We start from the raw sequence: 20,386 nt of genomic DNA on the forward strand, positions 1-20,386 counted from the left end.
ATAAATAATACCTAGAGTTAAGGAAATTATTGACCAGTTAGCCGGACTTCAGTGGTTGGGGAAGATGTTGGAGTCAATTGTTAAGGATGAGGTTATAGAGCGCTTGGTGACACAGGACAAGATAGGACAAAGTCAGCATGGTTTCCTCAAGGGAAAATCTTGCCTGACGAACCTGTTGAAATTCTTTGAAGAGATTATATGTAGGTTAGAAAAAGGGGATACAGTGGATATTGTATATTTAGACTTTTAGAAGGCCATTGACAAGGTGCCACACATGAGGCTTCTTACCAGGAGTCTCCTTTCTGCGGCCCATGGAGTAAGACGCGTGTTGGCGCTACTCCTTCCTTTTACAACTTACTTTCCACTGCTAGTTTTGTTTAAACTTTGAAGATGTATTACTTTTAGTGAAGGATTTATGATCTAATTAAGATGGCTGGAACCCGAACTAGAATCGAATTAAGACGTGACAACATTGTTTCCGAAGCTGAACAAACAAAAGAGTCAAAAGAAGTCTCTACTTCAGAAAGAATGTTTTCTTTGATGCAAGATATTAATACCAAGATTGGAATGGTGGACACTAAGACTGATAAACTGAGGAATGCTAATGAAAAGCTTGAAAAAACTGTCTCTGCTGTCCAGGAATCTTTGAGGAATCTGGAATTTCAATATCAGATGCTTAAAAAGGACACTAATAGAATCGGAAGAGAACCGGAGACAGTGAATCAAGTGATTAATGAACAAGAATTAAAAATATCTACTCTGGAAAAGAAAATTGTTGAGGTTTCTTCGGAATTATTAAGAATTAAGAAGAAAACGACTGATCTGGAAAGCAGAAGTTGTAGGATGAATTTACGCATACTGGGTTTGCCTGAAAACATGGAAACGGGTGAGCTACTAAAGTTTTTCATGAACATGCTATACTCACTTCTTAGTGAGATACTTGAAGCTCCTCCGATGATAGATACAGCTCACCGAATCCTCCGCCCGAAGCTGTCTGTTGAGATTAAACCTGACCCGGTGATTTTATGTTTGCATTACTTTACTACTAAAAAGGCAATTCTTCGAGATGCTAGGAAGTGGGGGAGGCTAATTTATAATGGAGTACAGATTCGCATAGTTGAAGATTTTGCTCCAGAGGTTTATGCAGAAAGAATTAAATATCGGGAAGTGATGGCTGAACTTTATAAGAAGAACAGTCATCCCTCTTTGAGTTATCCAGCTTGTTTGAGAATTCCCCTGCCTAATGCTCACCAAAAACGACTTGACTCTCCAGAAGAGGCTTGGAAATTTATAAAGGAGTTTAAGCCTGTCTTGCAAGCAATTTAAACACTTAATCCTGAGCTGGGAGTCATCTATAGCTGGATCGTTGAAAGTTTAATATGCATTTTATGTCTGCCCAGACATTGTTTTGGCTGTTTTATTTTTTCCTTTAGGATTTGTAAGAGCTTAACACTAGTCGTAACATTTTATTTGGTTGGACCTATGTTTTTTGAATATATGATCAATTTTTATTAAATGAATTTAAGATAGCCGCTGTTAACTGTGTTTTAACCTCTGTTAGACATAATATTAAAATGTTTGGAATTTGTTTGTTTCTTCATGTATGTGTTATGTCTTAAGTCAGTGGTGTTAGCGTATAACCTTTTAAGAAGAGTCTGCCTATTGGAGACAGGGGTTTAGGGATTATAGTTTAGCATGCTGTCCGCCTATTGGATGGTTTTTGGGCTTTGGGGGGGAGGGGGGTGGAGCTTTTAGTTTAGGTTTTTTCGACTGGGCAGTCCTGAGAGGATTTCCTGTCAATCATGGTGTTTTTCTCTCTCTGATCAAATCCATAACTTGTTCTTCCCTGCGGGTGTGAGTGATCTGTCCTGGTGCATTAACTTATTTTTATAAACTCTTAAATTAACGCCTTATTATGGATGTTAATAAAATTAATATAATCTCTTGGAACCTGAATGGCTTGAACCAACCTATTAAGCATAGAAAGATCTTTAAGAAATTAAAAACACTCCAAGCTGATATTATTTTTGGGTAAGAGACCCATATCCGTAGGGAGGATGAAAACCGTTTTTTTAAATTTTGGAGGGGCTCTCAGTTTCACTCTTCATCAGTAACTAAAATTAGAGGGGTATCTATTTTTATTATTTTAAAATCGCTTTTGTACATTTTAATACCGTCACTGATTCAACTGGAAGGTACTTAATTACTTAATTGTTACTGGTTTGTTATGTGGTCAAAAGGTGGCTTTGGTGTGTGTGTGTGTGTGTGTGTGTGTGTGTGTGTGTGTGTGTGTGTGTGTGTGTGTGTGTGTGTGTGTGCACCTAATGTAGACAGATCTGTATTTTTTAAGAGGTTATTTTCTGCATTGCTGAATTTAAATGAATATAAGTTGACCATGGGCAGTGACTTTAACTGTTGTCTCAATCCTTTGATTGATAGGTCATCAACCAATCTGTGGCTTCCTAATAAGGCTGCGACCTGTATTAATTCTTTTTTACTAGAATACTGTTTGGTCGATATTTGGAGATTTCTTCATCCTAAAGATAAGGATTTTTCTTTTTTTCCACATGTACATCATAAATATTCAAGAATTGATTTTTTTTTGTTGGATACTCGATAGGTGCCTTTTGTTGATGACTATGTGTATGATGCTATTGCGTTGTCGGATGTTGCGCCCACAAAACTAATACTTAAGCTCCCTGATAATATATGGAATGCATCTCAGTGGAGATTCAATGCTACACTGCTGCATGATTCAGTATTTGTAAGTTTTATTAAAGAGCAAATTTCTCTATTTTTTGATTTAAATACAACTGAGGGTATGTCAAATTTGGTTATTTGGGATGCGATGAAATCTTTTCTTCGGAGACAGATAATCTCATATTCAGTAGCTTTAAGAAGGAAAACTAAAGCAGAACTTTTAGTGATTACTAACAGGATTAAAGAAATAGATAAAGTTTATTCAGTAACGCCGAGTGAAGATCTATATAAGGAAAGGGTGGAACTTCAAACACAGCATGATCTGCTTTTGACTTTTCCCATTGAGCAGCAACTTTTGAAATCTAAAAGTCAATTTTATATACATGGGGATAAGTCAGTTAAATTGTTGGCTGGTCAACTTAAAGCAACTATGGCTAGAAGGCAGATTTTGAAAATACGAAGAACTGATAGAACTGAAACGTCAAATTGTCAGGAAAATAATAAGATATTTCTGGATTTTTACTCTAACCTTTATAAATCTGATTTTCTAGACAATACCACATAGGTTCTTGCAAAGGTTGAATATACCCAAAATTCCTATTCAAGATATAAATACATTCGATGTGCCTATTAAACAAGAGGAAATAGCAAGGGTTATATCCTCTTTTCAATTAGGTAAAGCTCCGGGACCGGATGGATTTACAGTAGAATTTTTTAAGACTTTTACTGAAATACTGACACCTCATTTATGCCAAATTTTCACTGATTCTATATCCTCTGGGACCCTTCCAAAAACTTTCTATGAGGCATCAATTTCATTTATTTCCAAAAAAGAAAAAAAATTATCTGTATGTGCCTCTTACAGACCAATTTCCTTATTAAATGTGGATTCTAAAATTCTTTCTAAGATTTTGGCTAACAGGCTTGAGAATATTTTGCTTAAGGTTATTTCTAAGGATCAAACTGGATTTATTAAGAATAGATATTCATATTTTAATATTTGGAGATTATTGAACATTATTCATTCCTCTCCATCCAAAGAATCCAAATGTGTTGTTTCTCTTGATGCAGAGAAAGCTTTTGATAGGGTAGAATGGTCTTATTTATTCGAGGTTTTAGAAAGATTTAATTTTGGTCCAGGTTTTATTTCCTGGATTAAGCTGATCTATCAAGCTCCTATGGTGGCAGTTATAACTAACAATCAAAAATCTCCTGATTTTAGGCTATACAGGGGTACCAGGCATGGTTGTCCTCTTGGTCCACTGTTATTCAACTTAGCTTTAGAACCTCTTGCTATTGCCCTTCGGAGCTCCAACAATATTCAAGGTATTAAGTGAGGAGATAAAGTGCATAAGGTTTCGTTGTATGCAGATGACTTGTTAGTTTATATTTCAGATCCCAAGAAATCTATTCCCTCCATGTTATCTATATTTTCTGAATTTAGCATTGCTAAAAATAACTTTACTTATTTTGGTATTAAAATTACCAAAAATTTAAGGACTTGTATAAATATAACTTTCTTCCATTAGTTGAATACACGTAACCAATACTTTCTAATTGCTCTCCTATGACATTATCATTAATTGGTCGAATTAATGCTATTAAAATGATAGTGCTACCAAAGTTCTTATATGTATTTCAAGCAATTCCTTCCTTTGTTCCTAAACTGTTTTTTGATAGAATAGACTCTAAAATTTTATCTTATATTTGGAATAATAAAAATCCTAGATTGAGTAAACCATCTTTGCAGAAATTAAAAAAAGCATGATGGTATGGCTTTGCCAAATTTTAGAATGTATTACTGGGCAATTAATATTCGATATATTTCCTTTTGGATTCATTATTCAGACATATGTGACTGTCCTTTATGAGTGGATTTGGAGAAAAGCTTGGTGAAGGGGTATTCTTTGGCCTCTTTGCTGGGAGCCCCTCTTCCTTTTTTGCTTTCTAAGGTTGGTAGTCGAGATCTCAATCCTATTATTAAACATACATTAAGAATTTGGTTTCAGTTTCATAGATTTTTTGAGTTTAATAACTTTGTTCTTTCTCGTAAAATCCATCTTAATTTTTTTAAACCATCAATTTCCGATCAGACCTTTTTAATCTGGAAAACCAAAGGAATAATAACTTTTTTAGATTTGTTTATGGGGGATTGTTTAATGTCTTTCACTCAGTTAGTGGACAAATATGACTTATCTAATGCACACTTTTTCAGATATTTACAAATTAGTATTTTTTTATGTAGTTTACTTCCAAATTTTTCCTCTGCTTATCCACCCAGTATGATAGATACAGGTTTTCCCTGCCATCTGAAGGTAGAGCGTTCCTATGAAATGGTTCATAAGCCGAAATGTCGTAAAGCGAAGAAGCAATTACCATTTATTTGCATGGAAAAAATTTGTGAGCGTTCGCAGACCCAAAAATAACCTACCAAATCATGCCAAATAACACATAAAACCTAAAATAACAGTAACATATAGTAAAAGCAGGAATGATATGATAAATACACAGCCTATATAAAGTAGAAATACTTTTCCACAATCATTACTGAACTGTTCTCCGTAGCGAAAATCTCACGCAAGCGCCGTTGGCAGAAAATCTCACGCAAGTGCTGTCGGCAAAAACACGGCACAAGCGCTCTCTAGTAACCTTTAAGCTATGAAGCTGCCAAATCATACCAAATAACACATAAAAATATACAGCCGATATAAAGTAGAAATAATGTATGTACAGTGTAGTATCACTGACCGGAATTGGTTCAGCGCCGAGCACACTGATGATAGTGTGTTAGACTGAGTCGTCGCAGGTTGGGTGGTGCAGTGGCCCCCACCCTCCGGGCTGCCGACTGATACATTGCCGCGAAGCACGCAGGGGTCCAGAGGTATCCGGGAGGTACACAGTACGTCTTTAAGAAAAAAGCCGAGACAAACATACTAATTAATTCGGTGCTGCCCGACATGTAATTAATTAGCATGTTTATTTTGGCTTTTTTCTTAACGATGTTCTGTGTGCCTCCCGCCTACCGTTGCATTCTCTGCGAATCGGTATCTGTCTGTGGCCTGGGGTTTGGGGTGGTGGGACACTGGGGTGTCATCTCGTCATCTGTTTCCATTAGAGCAGGCAGCTCATCTTCTCCTATGACTGGCCGCCTCGATGTCGAAGGTCGAGGTTCATCGTCTGCTGTGGTTGATATGGAAGGCTTGCTTGACTGCTGAGCCTTGCGCATTTTTCTATCACACAGTTCTTTAATAAGGACTCAAACCAACCTGCAAATATCCCCTAAACCGACGTACCCTTTCAAAATTAAAGTCGTACTTTATCATTACTCATTCGGTTTCGATTGTTATCCTTTTTTCTTCCAACTGCATCAGCTCTTCATCTGTCAGTTCTTGGTTATGGGATGCCAAAACCTCTTCAACATTATCTTCGTCAACTTCCACAGCCAAACTCACTTTGTCCTTACTTCGTTCACCATATCAAAACGCTTAATTATGTCTAGTTTTATGCTAAGTGTAACACCCTTATGAGCTCTTTTAGGCTTTTCCGATACCTTAGAACTCATCTTGCAAACGGCTCGTGTAAAAGCAATGCTGTTTCGAAATCTGGGCAGAGCAGCTGCTCAGGGTGCGCGCTGCCTTTTATCGTGTGCTGATTTTTTTTATTGCGCACTGCTTTTTTTTCGTAACAGTGAAAACACCTTCTGAAAGCGAAAACAGGGTACTAATGTAGGTGTTTCGTAACAGTGAGGTTTTGTAAAGTGAACGTTCGAAAAGCGGGGGACACCTATACTCTTTTTCAGGTTAAACCATTTCAAAAAGGACTGATAGCTATAATTTATAAATGGTTATTGAATTTGCGAAAGGTATCTAACGACAAAATTAAAGGTGCGTGGGAATTGGAATTTCGAGAGTCACTCTCTGTGAGGGGATCCAGGAGTGCCCCTATTAACTGTTTGAAGAGAGACAGAGAGAGACATTCATCATTGATGGTTTGTTTGGAAAGGAGAGAGAGAGAGACGAAGATCAACGGTTGGACTGTCACTTTAAGGCATTGGAAGTAACTTTGGATTTTTACTGAGTTTGGAGTTGGAGACAGCACCAAGCAGCTCGTAAGTTGCTATGGTGACCGAAGGCGGTGTTATTTAATGGACATTCGATGTTATGATTTTCGGCAGGTTGTTGATATTTCTTCAAGGACTTGTTGCCTGCTTGTGCATTTCTTTACAGACAAAGGAAGGAGGGACTCTTTGAGTGACAGGTGATGCTCAGCACAGAGAAATAAATAGGTCAGATGATAGACCTCAGACACACGATCTGGACACTGAATGAGCATTGTTGTGCCCGCAGAGAAAGTGGGTTTTGGAGGATCGAGCAGGTGGATCGATTCCAAATTGCTATTCCAGCGGTGAAGAAGGGGTTGACTGGTGGGGAGTTGCCTATGTGTTCACCCTTGCCGGGGTGATAACTCCACCACAGGAAAACCGGTCCCCCTGGTTAAAGTCACATTCGGTGACGTGTAAAGGATTTCGGAGGACGACGAGAAGATCTTCGGCATCAGCTCACCTGAAGACTCAACTCACTCTCTCTCTCCATCACTACTCAACTAAATACCACGAACTGAACTGAACTGAACTTTACTCAACATCGTAAGACTGTATCTTTTTACCCCTAGACTAAAAGAAGCTTGGTTTTCATACATATATATTCCACACTTACTTTTATATATATTCCTTGCTAACTTGTGTGATTTATTTACATTGCTATTACTGTATTGCGTAGTTACTAATAAATATTAGTAGTTTATAGCAGTACGAGACTCCAAAGTGGTTTCTATTTCTGCTGGTTTCTTTATCCCCATCACGGGGTACGTAACACTTTCAGATAATCAATGGGATAAAATTTTTCATTTGGTAAATACCTCATCTGTTTGTGCCCGTCATTCCTTGATACAGTTCAAGGTAGTACATCGGGCACACAAGTCAAAGGATAAATTAGCCCGTATTTTTCCCAATATTAATCCTATTTGCGACAGATGTAATATTGAGGTGGCTAATTTAACTCATATGTTTTGATCTTGTATCAAGACAGATAATTTTTGGAAAGATGTCTTTAAAACTTTATCAAAAGTCTTGAGTTTGGACCTACAGCCGAATTTATTCACAGCAATTTTTGCGATCATTCCACTGGAATCAGGATATATTCCTGTTTCCGCTCAACAGATGATAGCTTTTACAACTTTATTGGCTAGGAGAGCCATTTTGCTTAAATGGAAGGACTCTAATCCACCTACTGTTTTTTTATTGGCTTTCCTCTATTATGTCCTGTCTAAGTTTAGAGAAATTAAAAAGTCAAACATTTGGTGCTTCCTTTAAATTTGAAGAAACCTGGCAAACTTTTATTCACTATTTTCATTTGGTTTGATTTATTGCTGTTCCAGTTACTTGCTCAAAACTTTGGATTTCATCAGAAGGTTTCTCTTTTTTCTTGCTTTTACTCTCAGTATGGGCTGCCTAGTCCCTTTTTTTTCTTTTTCTTTCTTTTCTTATTTTTTGTTTTTGTTTATAGAGAATAGTGGTTTTTTTATATATAAAAATTACAAAAGTTTCTTTATATTTTTTCTTTTTATGAAATGATAAGAAGAGAATTGATTATCTTATTCTTTATTATATACTATTAGATTAATACTATGTATGATCTTGAAAATCTTCATTTTACTTGTTATATGTATTGTTATCGATATAGGTATTTGAGATAATCCTCCTCTTGTTTGTATATATGTACTATTTTTAAATTAATAAAAAGATTGATAAAGAAAGGAGAGGCTTCTTACCAAGTTAAGAGCCCATGGTATTACAGGAACGTTACTGGTATGCTTAGAGCATTGGCTGATCTGTAGGAGGCAGCAAATGAAAATAAAAGGATCCTTTTCTGGTTGGCTGCCAGTGACTAGTGCTGTTCCTCAGGGGTCAGTGTTGGGACTGCTTCTTTTTATACTGTATATCAAAGATTTAGATGATGGTATAGATGGTTTTGTTGCCAAGTTTGCAGATGAAATGAAGATTGGTGGAGGGGCAGATAGTGTTTAGGAAACAGATAGGCTGCAGAAAGACTTAGAAAATGCGGAGAATGGGCAAGAAAGTGGCAAATGAAGTACAATGTTGGAAAATGCACAGTCATGCACTTTGGTAGTAGAAATAGTAGACGATTTTATGAACAGAGAGAAAATCAAAAATTCTGAGATGCAAAAGGTGTTGGGAAAATTGTGCAGAACACCCTAAAGGTTAACATGCAGGTCGAGTTGGTGGTGAGGAAGGCAAATGCAATGTTAGCATTCATTTCAAGAGGTTTAGAATACAAGAGCAGGGATGTGATGCTGAGGTTTTATAAGGCACTGGTGGGGCCTCACCTGGAGTATTGTGAACAATTCTGTGCTCCTCATCTAAGAAAAGAGGTGCTGGCATTGGAGAGGGCTCAGAGGAGGTTCACAATGATGATTTTGGGAATGAAATGGTTATCATATGAGGAATGTTTGATAGCTCTGGGTCTGTACTCGCTGGAATTTAGAAGGATGAAGAGGGGATCCCATTGAATCCTTTTGAATGTTGAAATGTCTAGACAGAGTACATGTGGAAAGGATGTTTCCCATGGTGGGGGAGTTTAGGAAAGAGGGCACAGCCTCAGGATAGAGGAGCGTCCATTTAAAACTGAGATGTGGAGAAAGTTCTTTAGCTAGAGGGTGGTGAATTTGTGGAATTTATTTCCACAGGCAGCTGTGAAGGCTGGGTCATTGGGTGTATTTAAGGCAGAATTTGATAGATTCTTAATTGGATACGGCATCAAAGGTTACAGGGAGAAGGCTGGGGAGTGGTGCTGAGGATTAAAAAGAATCAGCCATGATTGAATGGCAGAACAGACTCGATGGGCCACATGGCCTAATACTGCTCCCATGTCTTATGGTCGGACCAATATTACTCTAGTCAAATTATGACCTGTTCTCTTACCTTCACCTTTTTGGGTCATTTTCTGAATTGGCAGTTTTTTGGGGGCTATTAATTTATATACTTCAATAAACTGTTTTAGATGTAACCAATGTCACAAGAGTGTTGTACTTCATTTCATGAAGAGGTTATTAATTTTGAAGACATACTTTATTCCTGAAAGAACAAAATTGCTCAGATTTACCAAGTTAAAAATTAAAATTATGAAACAAACTATTTTATTCCCCGTTTGTTAAAGACATGGCGAAATGAGCAGTATGGGTATCCGAGATGCCAGGTTTCAAACAATATTTAGATCATTAGCTGATTTCAGCTGTGAAACATAAGGTGCTGCAATTGGCAGCAAAATTCAAGGACTCAGTTGAATGTTCCTTTCAAGGTATTTCAGTCTCTTTGCCCATAACATTACAAAAAGTGTTAAGGATCACAAATGCCCACATTTGCTGTTACCAGGCCTTTAGGACACTTGGGCTGTATGGGGTGTCAGGGAGGGGTAGCACCTCTGGTGGGGTAACATGTCGCGTCCTTTTCAAGGCGGTTAGTCCACCTTTGGTCCCCACCTGGCACTCAGCTCTCACCTGTGGCTCCCCGTAGCTGTTTGCATGCGACAGTGGCCACACCCCGGGCAACGGCTTCGACAAGCCGGCTAAATCAGGTGAGGGTAGCCGACGGGTCTCAAACCCTCGGTGAGATAGTGAGTTGTCTATCCCAGCATGTGAAGACAGACTCCGGCGGATTGAGTGGACGAGACCAATGGAAGGTCCAACGGTCAAGAAGGCGGTCTCTGCAAGCGTCGTGGAACGTGTAGAGCAAGACAAGACACAGAAGACATCCTGGTCATCCACTGCGCCTAGTCCCATCTCCAGCTGTCTCGACTCTGTCTTGCCACTGGATCCAGATGGGAATTGGGAAGGGAGAGTGAGGCTGACGCTGCGCAACTCTCCCTCACTTAAATCCAAGTCACGCGCTAGTCGGGTCTTCATCGACGTTGACAATGGACGAACAAGAAGAAGAAGGACACTAGAATGCATATGAGAGCATTGTTTTGTTTTCTCTTGAACTATTTATTTTCTGGATTGACTGAGTAGATTTTACTTCAAACTGTAGTTGTAGCTGAATGGTGTCATAGACTACCAAAGATTTATATAGCTGCTGTTCCAGAGATGTGACTAGGAACTGTTGTTTTAATTACCATACTGGCTCTATTACTAATTGTGTAACAAAACTACTTTTTTTGAAAATGTTGATTGGTTCAGAATCATATTGTAATCAGCCAGCATTTTATAACAGATTCTTGGAACCATACGCCAGTGAGGAACTAATCCATTCACAATAAGGATATAAGTAAAAAAAAGTAGGAAAAAATTTCATTAAAGAGAATAAATTGATAACTCAATGAAGCAGAATACTTCCTCTGTCTTGAGACTGGTGGGGAAAGGCACACTGGTAAAAAAAATTACTTGACCGTTCACGAAAACAATCCCAAAAATACAGAAAGGTCCTTGTTGCTGTCATTCTGACTGTACTCATATATTACATTTCTTATGGACTCCAGTTTTGGAGCCCATCTTCATATGCTTCTCCACGGAAATGCCAGCACTGAATTTGTGCCAGATCATGTATATTTGGGCTCAGCAATTTGTTTTAGTTCAATGGAGAGGGATAAGTAAGTTTCAAATACTTCTACGGTACAATCCAATTGTTCATTGATTTTTAAATATCTTAGGACTTAAACTATCTATTTTAATAATTCACCTTTAATAATTTGAATATTTTAATATCTGATTCAAAAATATTCCACGTGTTAATATTTATTAATACAGGGTAGGGTTTTGGGCAATGCATTTCTAATCGTTGAGATCAACCATTTATGTTAGGTGCTAAATTGAAAACCTTGGTTTTGATTTGCTATTCACTGAGGCAGGCTGGACACTGCCGGCCAACGTTGTCCACCACTGAATAAGATGGCTTAAGGTAGAAAATAGGAAATGCAACAACAAAGGGTGTGATTTGCATTCTAAATGAAGAAATAAAATATAAATAAAATTAAAATATTCTAAGGAGTGCTTAATGTTTATTAATTTTGAATTAATTTGCTCTACCCACACTTTAAATTGCATTTATTTTAAAAGTTGTATTTCACACTTGGCCTATGCTTTTAATTCTGCTCTCACCCATTAGACCGAAGGGTGGTTATTGTTTTGTCTCTCTCTAAGAAGGCCTACAAGGACATGCCAAGGAACTACAACCAGTGAGCTTAACACCAGTAGTAGGAAGGTTATGGGGGGGATTCTTAGAGACATAACCTATCTATATTTGGAAAGGTAAGGACTGATTAATGATAATTAAACAGTCATTTGCATTGGATATCCTATCATGTGAATTTGATAGATATTTGAAAAGGTTACCAAGAAGGCTGAAGAGGCAGAGCAGTAGTTATTGTCTACATTTACTTCAGTGAAGTCCTATAAGGGAGGTTGATCTGAAAGTTTAAATCAGACGTGATCCAGGGTTAACCAATTTCCCCCGGGATCAATGAAGTATGACTATGACTACTATGACCATGTTAGCTGAATACAAAACTGGCTTTATGATAGAAAACAGAGTACAGTAATGGAGGTTTTTTTTAAAAGGTTGAAGGCCTGTGAACAACATTATGTTGCAGTGATCAGTGCTGGGTGCACTGTCCTTCTTCATGAAAATTGGTGGACAGTGAAGAAGGTTGCAACAGGATCGAGATCAACTGGAAAGGGGGCAGAGGAATGGAAACTGGATTTTAACACAAAACACACTATAGGAAGGATGTGATTAAGTTAGAGGGAGGAGAAAAAAGTTATAATGATATTGCTGGAACTGAAGGTCTTGAATTATAAGCAGAGACTGGATAAGCTGGGACTGCTTTCCCTGAGGTGAAGGATGCTATGTAGCAAGTAGTAATAACTTTATGGAAGTTTATAAAATCATAGGGTAACTCGTCAGTATTTTTTCCCAGGAGGGGAATCTAAAACTAGAGGTTTAAGATGAGAGGGAGAAGATTTAAGAGTGATCTCAGAGAGTGGTGGGCATATGGAACGAGCTACCAGAAGAAATTGTAGAGGTGAATGAAATTAAAATGGTGAGAGATTTGTAGATATATGTATGGATAGGTAGGTTTGGAGATACGTGGGCTAAATGCAGGCAACGGATCCAGGTCAAGTAGGCACCCTGGTCAGCTTGAATGAGTTGGGTCAATGGGTCTGTTCTTGTGTTGTGAATGAACTGACTATGTGACCTGGAACGAATTCAGAGAATTATAAAAAATGTCACAAAGGTTAGAACAAGCAGCATAATGAAATTGGAAGGTCATGATTATGTTTCTTTCTTTATATATTATGATACAATTATACATTGCTTTGAATTTGCTAGCAGCATTGGTAATCAAATGTCTTACTGTTGCAATACAAGATAAAACTTACCAGATACAGTCAACTGTGGCCACTATGAGTTTGTTGTGACCCATGCCACTGTAGAACTTCATTGGTTCAATCTTTAGAAATTTAATGAGAACTTCTACTCCATATGCACCAAACAGTTCCTAATGATGAAATAAATTAATTATACTATGAAGTACCAATCTAAAATACTACACATTCTTTGAATCCTGAGTGACAATAGAAATAAAACAGAAATCTGGCAGAAATTATGGAGAAAGGAAAGCTCAGCACGTCAGATTTTTATTATCCTTTTTCAGGTCAGGATTTCTGTGGAAAGGCCAATTTTATGCTGCAATTTTAGCTTAAATGTAAATATTATGCAAAACAGATGTCAAACTGGGATAGTGTTCATTTACCATTCCTTTAATATTCTACTGTAATTACAGTGAGGCCAGGACCTTTCACCCCACTAGCCTCACCATTCAGTATACTTTGTCACTTCCAGCCCAGCAGGATCCCTCCACTACATAGTTCCCTCTTCCTGGCCCCCAAACACTCCTCTACCCCATCACTTTCTGCTGTTCAAACTCTCTACGACTTCCTGGTCCATTTGTCCCTTCCTGTCCCCTGCAACCCATGTCCCTTCACCACCATCCAGGAACCTACAGCTCTTTCCGATGAGAAAAAGACTCTCGGGCATCTCCTCCAACCCTGATCTCTTGCACCTGGTGCTCACAATCTTGTCACGACCAAGTGTAGATTAGGTGATCATTTTGCAGAGCAGCTGTGCTCTGTCTACAATCTCCATCTTGAACTTCCAGTTACATGCATTTCAACTTCTCATTCCTACACCAACTTTTTTACTGCCACATTGAGGCCATACATATACAAGAAAAGCGCATTGTGTTCCACTTGGATAGCGTAAGCCCAATGGCATGAACAGTAAATTTTCCATTTTAAGTTAATCCATTTCCGTTGTGTTCCTTTCCCACTTGCATCACTCTCCCTTTGTTCACACTTTCCATCAATCACCAATCATCACCAAAATTTTTTAACCTCCCCCAACTTATTCCATTTGTCGTTCATCCATATCACTATGTCAATCTAAGGCTTCTTCGTTCACCATTGCCACCCTTTCCCCATCCTCCCTTTTGTTACCAAGACTCACTCCTGGTTCCATTTGCCCATTATTCACATACCTACCTACCTGAGTTCTTCTTTCCCATCAAATCCATCAGATTCAAACTATCATCCACCACCCTCTGTTACTCCTTCCTCTCACATCTATATACTGGGTATCTTCCCTCTACACTGTCTGTCTAGATCAGGGGTTTCCAACTTTTTTTATGCCATGGACCAATACCGTTAAGCAAAGTGTCCTTGGACCCCAGGTTGGGAACCCCTGGCCTAGATGAAGGGTATTGACCTGAAATATCGACTATCTCTTGTCTTCACAGATGTCATATGACCCACTAAGTTTAAGCAGTTTATTTTTTTGCTCCAGATTCTAACATCTGTAGTCTCTTGTACTTAAATTCTGTTTTCATAAGTTCTGGAAGGAAGCTACTTCCTACAATTTCTTCAGTTATGGTCTAAGTTCACACGAAGCACCTGATATAGTTAATTAAAATTATCCAGTGACCATCAAGCGGATCTTCAAAAGGTGATGACTCAAAAGTGCAGCATCCATCATTAAGGATTGCCAACACCCAGGACATGTCCTGTTCTCATTACCATTATCAGAGAGGAGGTACAGGAACCTGAAGACAAACAGATATTTTAGGAACCCCTCCATGACATAACTTCAATGCAAGTTTCACTTTATCCCAGAAGGTCCCAACCTCTGTTCTGGCCACACATTAAAAAGTAATATGTCACAACCTGCAAACAGAAAGATGTTAAATATTAACACATTTCACAGCAAACAGAATTTCCTGGAGAGGGCTCTGGAGGAATGTACTATATTAATTCACACTCCCAATAATGCCTGGGCGACCTCTCAGATATGCAAAACTGCAGATAATATGTCAGTGGATAAAGAGGACTTAAGGCATGCTGGGGTAGCAGATATATTCTTTTTAAATGAAGTAGAAAACTTCTGCTTATACACTGTATGTATGGTGACAATTTTGAATGCTCTAATGTATACCGACCACCTTAACTGTATATTATTCAATATTTGCTTACCTTTCTATGAATATCATTTTCACAGATACTGGACAAGATGATGAGGATGTCAGTTTGCATATTCAAATTAATTTCACTCTCTTCCTCTGAAGTGTCTGTCATACCTTTCAGAATATCTATTAAAAATTTATGATAAATTATAACATTCAAATATGTTGAGGTCTTTGAAAATCCTGTACTCAGGGAGAATCCTGAGACTTGCTTACTTCAGCAAAAATATCCTTTGCTTTTCTTTTCCAATTTCCCAAGTAATTTTTATTCCATTATTCCATCCTAAATTCTTGCAAACTAAGCTATTTACAATACTCATTGCTGGTTACCTCAACTCTTGATGAATTATGCTCAAATTAAGTCTCCCTGCTGGTGACTGAATGAATGAACTTAATTTCATAATTGTGTGCCACCCACATCTCATAAATCATTCTGATTTCCTATTATCTGACCTCCCTAAAACCTTTTTAAAACAAATCACTTTAACCATGCTTCTTGGTTACTCCCTCAATGTCATTTTTGGTTCAGTGTCCCTTTCACTTTCCTCATTGCAAAGCACTTTAAAAAAAATGTGCCAAAAGACACTAAATAACAGCAAGATATTTAAAAACAAGACAATTTATGTACTTGTTTGTTTCAACCTCTTTTCCCCCATACAAACACAAATGCAAACAACATTAGTTTCTATCAGACTATTAAGAACAGTTCATCCAAACCATCCTCAATATCCATGACCCTTTGTCTCAGGAAGACCAATTTTAACTTGATAGACAAAATCATGAATGTTATTGATAGGATGCCATGGGTGACAATGATTCCTCTTATGAGGAAATCTAAAACAGTTTAAATAAAGGTTCAACTATTTAATAAAGAGATGGTAATTTGTTTGTTTGGAATTCTCACTTTTAAAGATTGGTGTAAGCAGAGTATTTAAATATTATAAGGCAGAGAAGTAATTAAGTTATTCTTGAAATTATAGATCTGTGAATTTGTTCAACTTACTGATGGTGCACCCATAACTCATTTCCCCTTTGCTTTATTGACCAACCTCATTTATTTTCTTTTCACTTCTCTCTGTGTTAGTTAGCATATGAGGCATATTACTTAATTGACACTTCTCATGACCTTGTGCTTTCCTTGCCTACTTTATGTCAGCTTAACATCCCCATGTTCTGCCTAAATTTTTCATTAACTATCCACATGAACTCTGCTCCCCCAGTCCTTTATTAAATTCAACAAACATGGGAAATGCATTTCCTGGTGTTACTGGATGTTTAAATCCAGATAAGCTTGCACGGCAGCTGGCTTGGGCAATTATGGTTATGGAATGGAAACATCAGAGTTAATTCAAATTCTTTATCACAGCTTAGTAGCCCTTCCTGTAAAGTATGTGTACTAGAAACTGTTTCCACATTTATTCCTCTTTTGAACTGTGGGTATTGCTGGGAAAGCTAGCATTTGTTTGTTATCACTAATTTCCCCATGAAAAGATGGTGACGAGTTATTGAACTGAACTACTGAAGTCCTTCTAGCCTTGATACTTCCCACTACATTGTTGGACAGGGAATTCTGGGACTTAGATTGCTAATGATGAAGGAATAATAATAATTATTTCAGTCATATACCAAGTAAAGATATCACTAACTTTGAATGTGAAACTATCAGTGTCAAGCTGCTGTGCTGTGTACATACATCTATTGATGCTTCTGGACACATCTTCGGTGATGTTCCTGGAATCATCGGGTGTTTCGGGTCTTTCAACATCATACAACCTCCTCCAGGTGACCCAGCTGGGGCTGATCAGACCCCAGCTTGTGTCCAGATGGCTAGCTACTTATGACTCCATGGCTCCCCTCTTTCGAGCCACAGCTATCTTGGGGCCCTCTCTGCCGCATCAGTGGTACTGCGGATGGCTCTCCTCTTCCTCTCTCCCTCAATGCCCAAAATGCTGAAGGTTCTAACTAAAGAATGGGCTACGAATCCCCTACAACCAACCTCCACTGGGAGACACCTCGCTCTCCATCCAGCCTGCTGATAGTTGCTGACCAGTCCTGCGTACTTGGAGAGCTTCCTTTCAAAGGCCTCCTCCAAGCTATCTTCCCATGGGACTGTCAGCTCCAGCAGCACCACTTGCTTAGTAGACTTAGACACTAGGACAATGTCTGGTCGCAGGGTGGTGGCTGCGATATGGTTGGGGAACTTCAGCTGCCCTTCGAGGTCCACCAACAGCTGCCAGTCCCTTCCAAATAACATCAAACTAAAACCTGACTGATAGAAACTTTAGATTTTGTTATCCTTGCTCAAGTTCATGTCAAGAATGGAGGAAAGATAGAAAATGTGCACCTATATTTGTTTTATATCTCAATACTATATACTATGTGTAACCTTAGTTATTTTACAGGAAAGTACCTATTTATAAACACAGCACCCAGGGTATCAGTATGCTAAGTGAGTCAATAAAGTGAGTTAAACTGTTCAGTGATGTTGGTTGAATGCTGAGTACCTGTCAGGATAGTCAAGAGATATCTCCTATCTTCCTGTTTTTAACTGTACATTTAAGCTTCATATTTTTACATGATAAAGATTGCAAATATATGTTACCTGTAAGTTGATTAATGACTCCTTGGTCGCACAAACTTTTGTTTATCATTTCTTCACCAAGAGATGCCATAGATCTCAGGAGCCTTAGGCAGAAGCGCATTTGAGCTTTCTTATTGCCATGTCCACCAGTAGCATGGAAAGAGTTGCCTTTACCAAAGTATGGATCTGAGAGGAAACAATTAAAACTTGGATGACTGATGCATAGAATTTTCATTCTAAATAACTCATTATTGGAGATAGAGCTTTATGATGAGGAAAAACTGTAAACTACAATGTCCTTCAGTAATAGCAATGGGATATGCTGGAAATGTTTATAAGGATAGCCAGCGCATGACCAGAAAGAAACAGTTAACAATTCAGGTTGATGTTCTGCCCTCCTTAGGTGCTGCCTGATCTGCTAAGTATTTACAGTATTCTGTTTCATCTCAGATTTTCAACATCAGCTGTTCTTTGCTTTTGATTGCTGTGCAGATAAGTATTTATCACATAGACCCTCTTGAGGAAATGGTAATTCCGTTCTTGTGGTCACTTATCATTAAAAAAAACTGATGATCAAAAATTGGGCTTTAATGCAAATTCTATCCATTTACAAAATGTTAAATTTAACAGCATTTACCTTGGCTTACACACCAGTCCAAAAAAAGAAGAAGGCGGGTATTTCCCTGACATTCCATGTAATCTTCCAACATGAGGGGAGCTACTGACATCAAAGCTGCCAAAGCATGAAGCTGAAGCTCCTCAAACTGTGCAGCAGACCATCCTTTAATTCCAGTTTGCTCATTTTTCCCAACATAGTGAAATAATGCCAGTAGTGCTTTCCCTTCACTAAGTAGCTGCAGACAAGAAATGCATTGCAAAACAAATTTTCAAAAATAAATTAACCTTATAAATTACTCTTCTAAGAAACTTATATATAGTATTTTAGAAACTAAAATGCAAATACATTAATAAATTAAGGTCAAAGTTTGCTAATTTACTATGTAAATGACACTTACAACATTACACAATTACCACTGCCACTCACGTTGTGCCTGCATCTCAAAACTCGAAGCATGACTGTCACATCACTTAAGAAAAACAGATTCCACAGATTCACCACTCTCTGGCTAAAGAAATTCCTCCTCATCTCTTTTCTAAAAGGACACCCCTCTATTTTGAGTCTGTGTGCTCTGGTCTTAGACACTCCCACCATAGGAAACATCCTCTCCAAATCCACACTATCAAGGCCTTTCACCATTCGATGTGTTTCAGTGAGACCACCCCTCAACCTTCAGAATTCCAGTGAATACAGGCCTAGAGCCATCAAATGCTCTTCACATGACAAGCTGTTTAATCCTGAAATCATTTCCATGAACCTCCTTTGAACCCTCTCCATTTTCAGCACATCTTTTCTAAGGAGCCCAAAACTGCTCACAATACTCCAAGAGAGGCCTCACCAGTGATTTATAAAGTCTCAATGTTATACCTTGCTTTTATATTCTAGCCCTCTTGAAATGAATGCTTACATCTATTTGCCTTTCTCACCAAGAGTCAACCTGAAAATTAACCTTTAGGGAATCCTGCATAAGGATGCCCAATTCCATTTGTGCTTCAGTATTTTTTGTATTATCTCTCCATTTAGAAAATAGCCAACCCTTTCATTTCTTCTACCAAAGTGCATGACCATACACTTCCTGACACTGTATTTCATCTGCCATTTCTTTCCCATTCTACTAATTTAAGTCCTTCTGTACCCTCCCTATTTCTTCAAAACTACCTGCCCCTCCACCTATCCTCATACTGTCTGCAAATTTGCCACAAAGACATCAATTCCATCATCAAAATTATTGACATATAAGTAAAAGGAATCAGTCCCAACAAAGACCCCTGTGGAGCACTACTAGTCACTGGCAGCCAACCAGAAAGGCTCTTTTTTATCTCCATTCATTGCCTCTTGCCAATCACCTACTGCTTTATCTATGCTAGAATCTTTCCTGTAATACCATGGGTTTATAACTTGTTAAGCAGCCTGTCAAAGGCCTTCTGAAGATCCAAGTATGCAACATCAACCGATTCTTCTTTGTCCATCCTGCATGTTATTTTTTCAAAGAATTCCAACAGATTTGTCAGGCAAGATTTCCCCCCAAGGAAACCATGATGACTATGGCCTATTTTAGCATGTGCCTTTAAGTAACCCCAAGACCACATCCTTAACACTCGACTCCAACATCTTCCTAACTAGTGAGGTCAGACTAACTGGCCTATAATTTCCTTTCTTCTGCCTGTCTTCCATTTTGAATTGTGGAGTGACATTTGCAATTTTCCAGTCTTCCGGAACCGCTCAAGTTCATCCGCTATTTCTTTTCCTCAATTACTACCAATCCAGCTTTGATTTCCAGTGGTCTGATATTCACTCTTGTCTCTCTTTTACACTTTATGTATATGAAGAAATTTTTGGTATCCTCACTAATATTATTGGCTAGCTTACTTTTGTATTCCAAGTTTATCTTATTAATGA

General features: G+C 38.2%; 1 protein-coding gene across 4 annotated transcripts in view; it reads right to left on the reverse strand.

Annotated features, from left to right (window-relative positions):
- Nucleotides 1-20,386, reverse strand: part of LOC140195457 (cilia- and flagella-associated protein 69-like) — a 174,505-nt gene that overhangs the window by 71,027 nt on the left and 83,092 nt on the right. For all 4 annotated transcript variants that reach the window (XM_072253775.1, XM_072253774.1, XM_072253773.1 and 1 more), the window contains 4 exons: nucleotides 18,506-18,722; nucleotides 17,890-18,054; nucleotides 15,298-15,413; nucleotides 13,153-13,271 (listed from right to left, as the gene is read on the reverse strand). In XM_072253775.1, coding sequence (XP_072109876.1) covers nucleotides 13,153-13,271; nucleotides 15,298-15,413; nucleotides 17,890-18,054; nucleotides 18,506-18,722 — 617 coding nt within the window. The remainder of the gene's footprint in view (nucleotides 1-13,152; nucleotides 13,272-15,297; nucleotides 15,414-17,889; nucleotides 18,055-18,505; nucleotides 18,723-20,386) is intronic.

This window comes from Mobula birostris, chromosome 3 (assembly GCF_030028105.1).
Source record: "Mobula birostris isolate sMobBir1 chromosome 3, sMobBir1.hap1, whole genome shotgun sequence".
NCBI lineage: Eukaryota > Metazoa > Chordata > Chondrichthyes > Myliobatiformes > Myliobatidae > Mobula > Mobula birostris.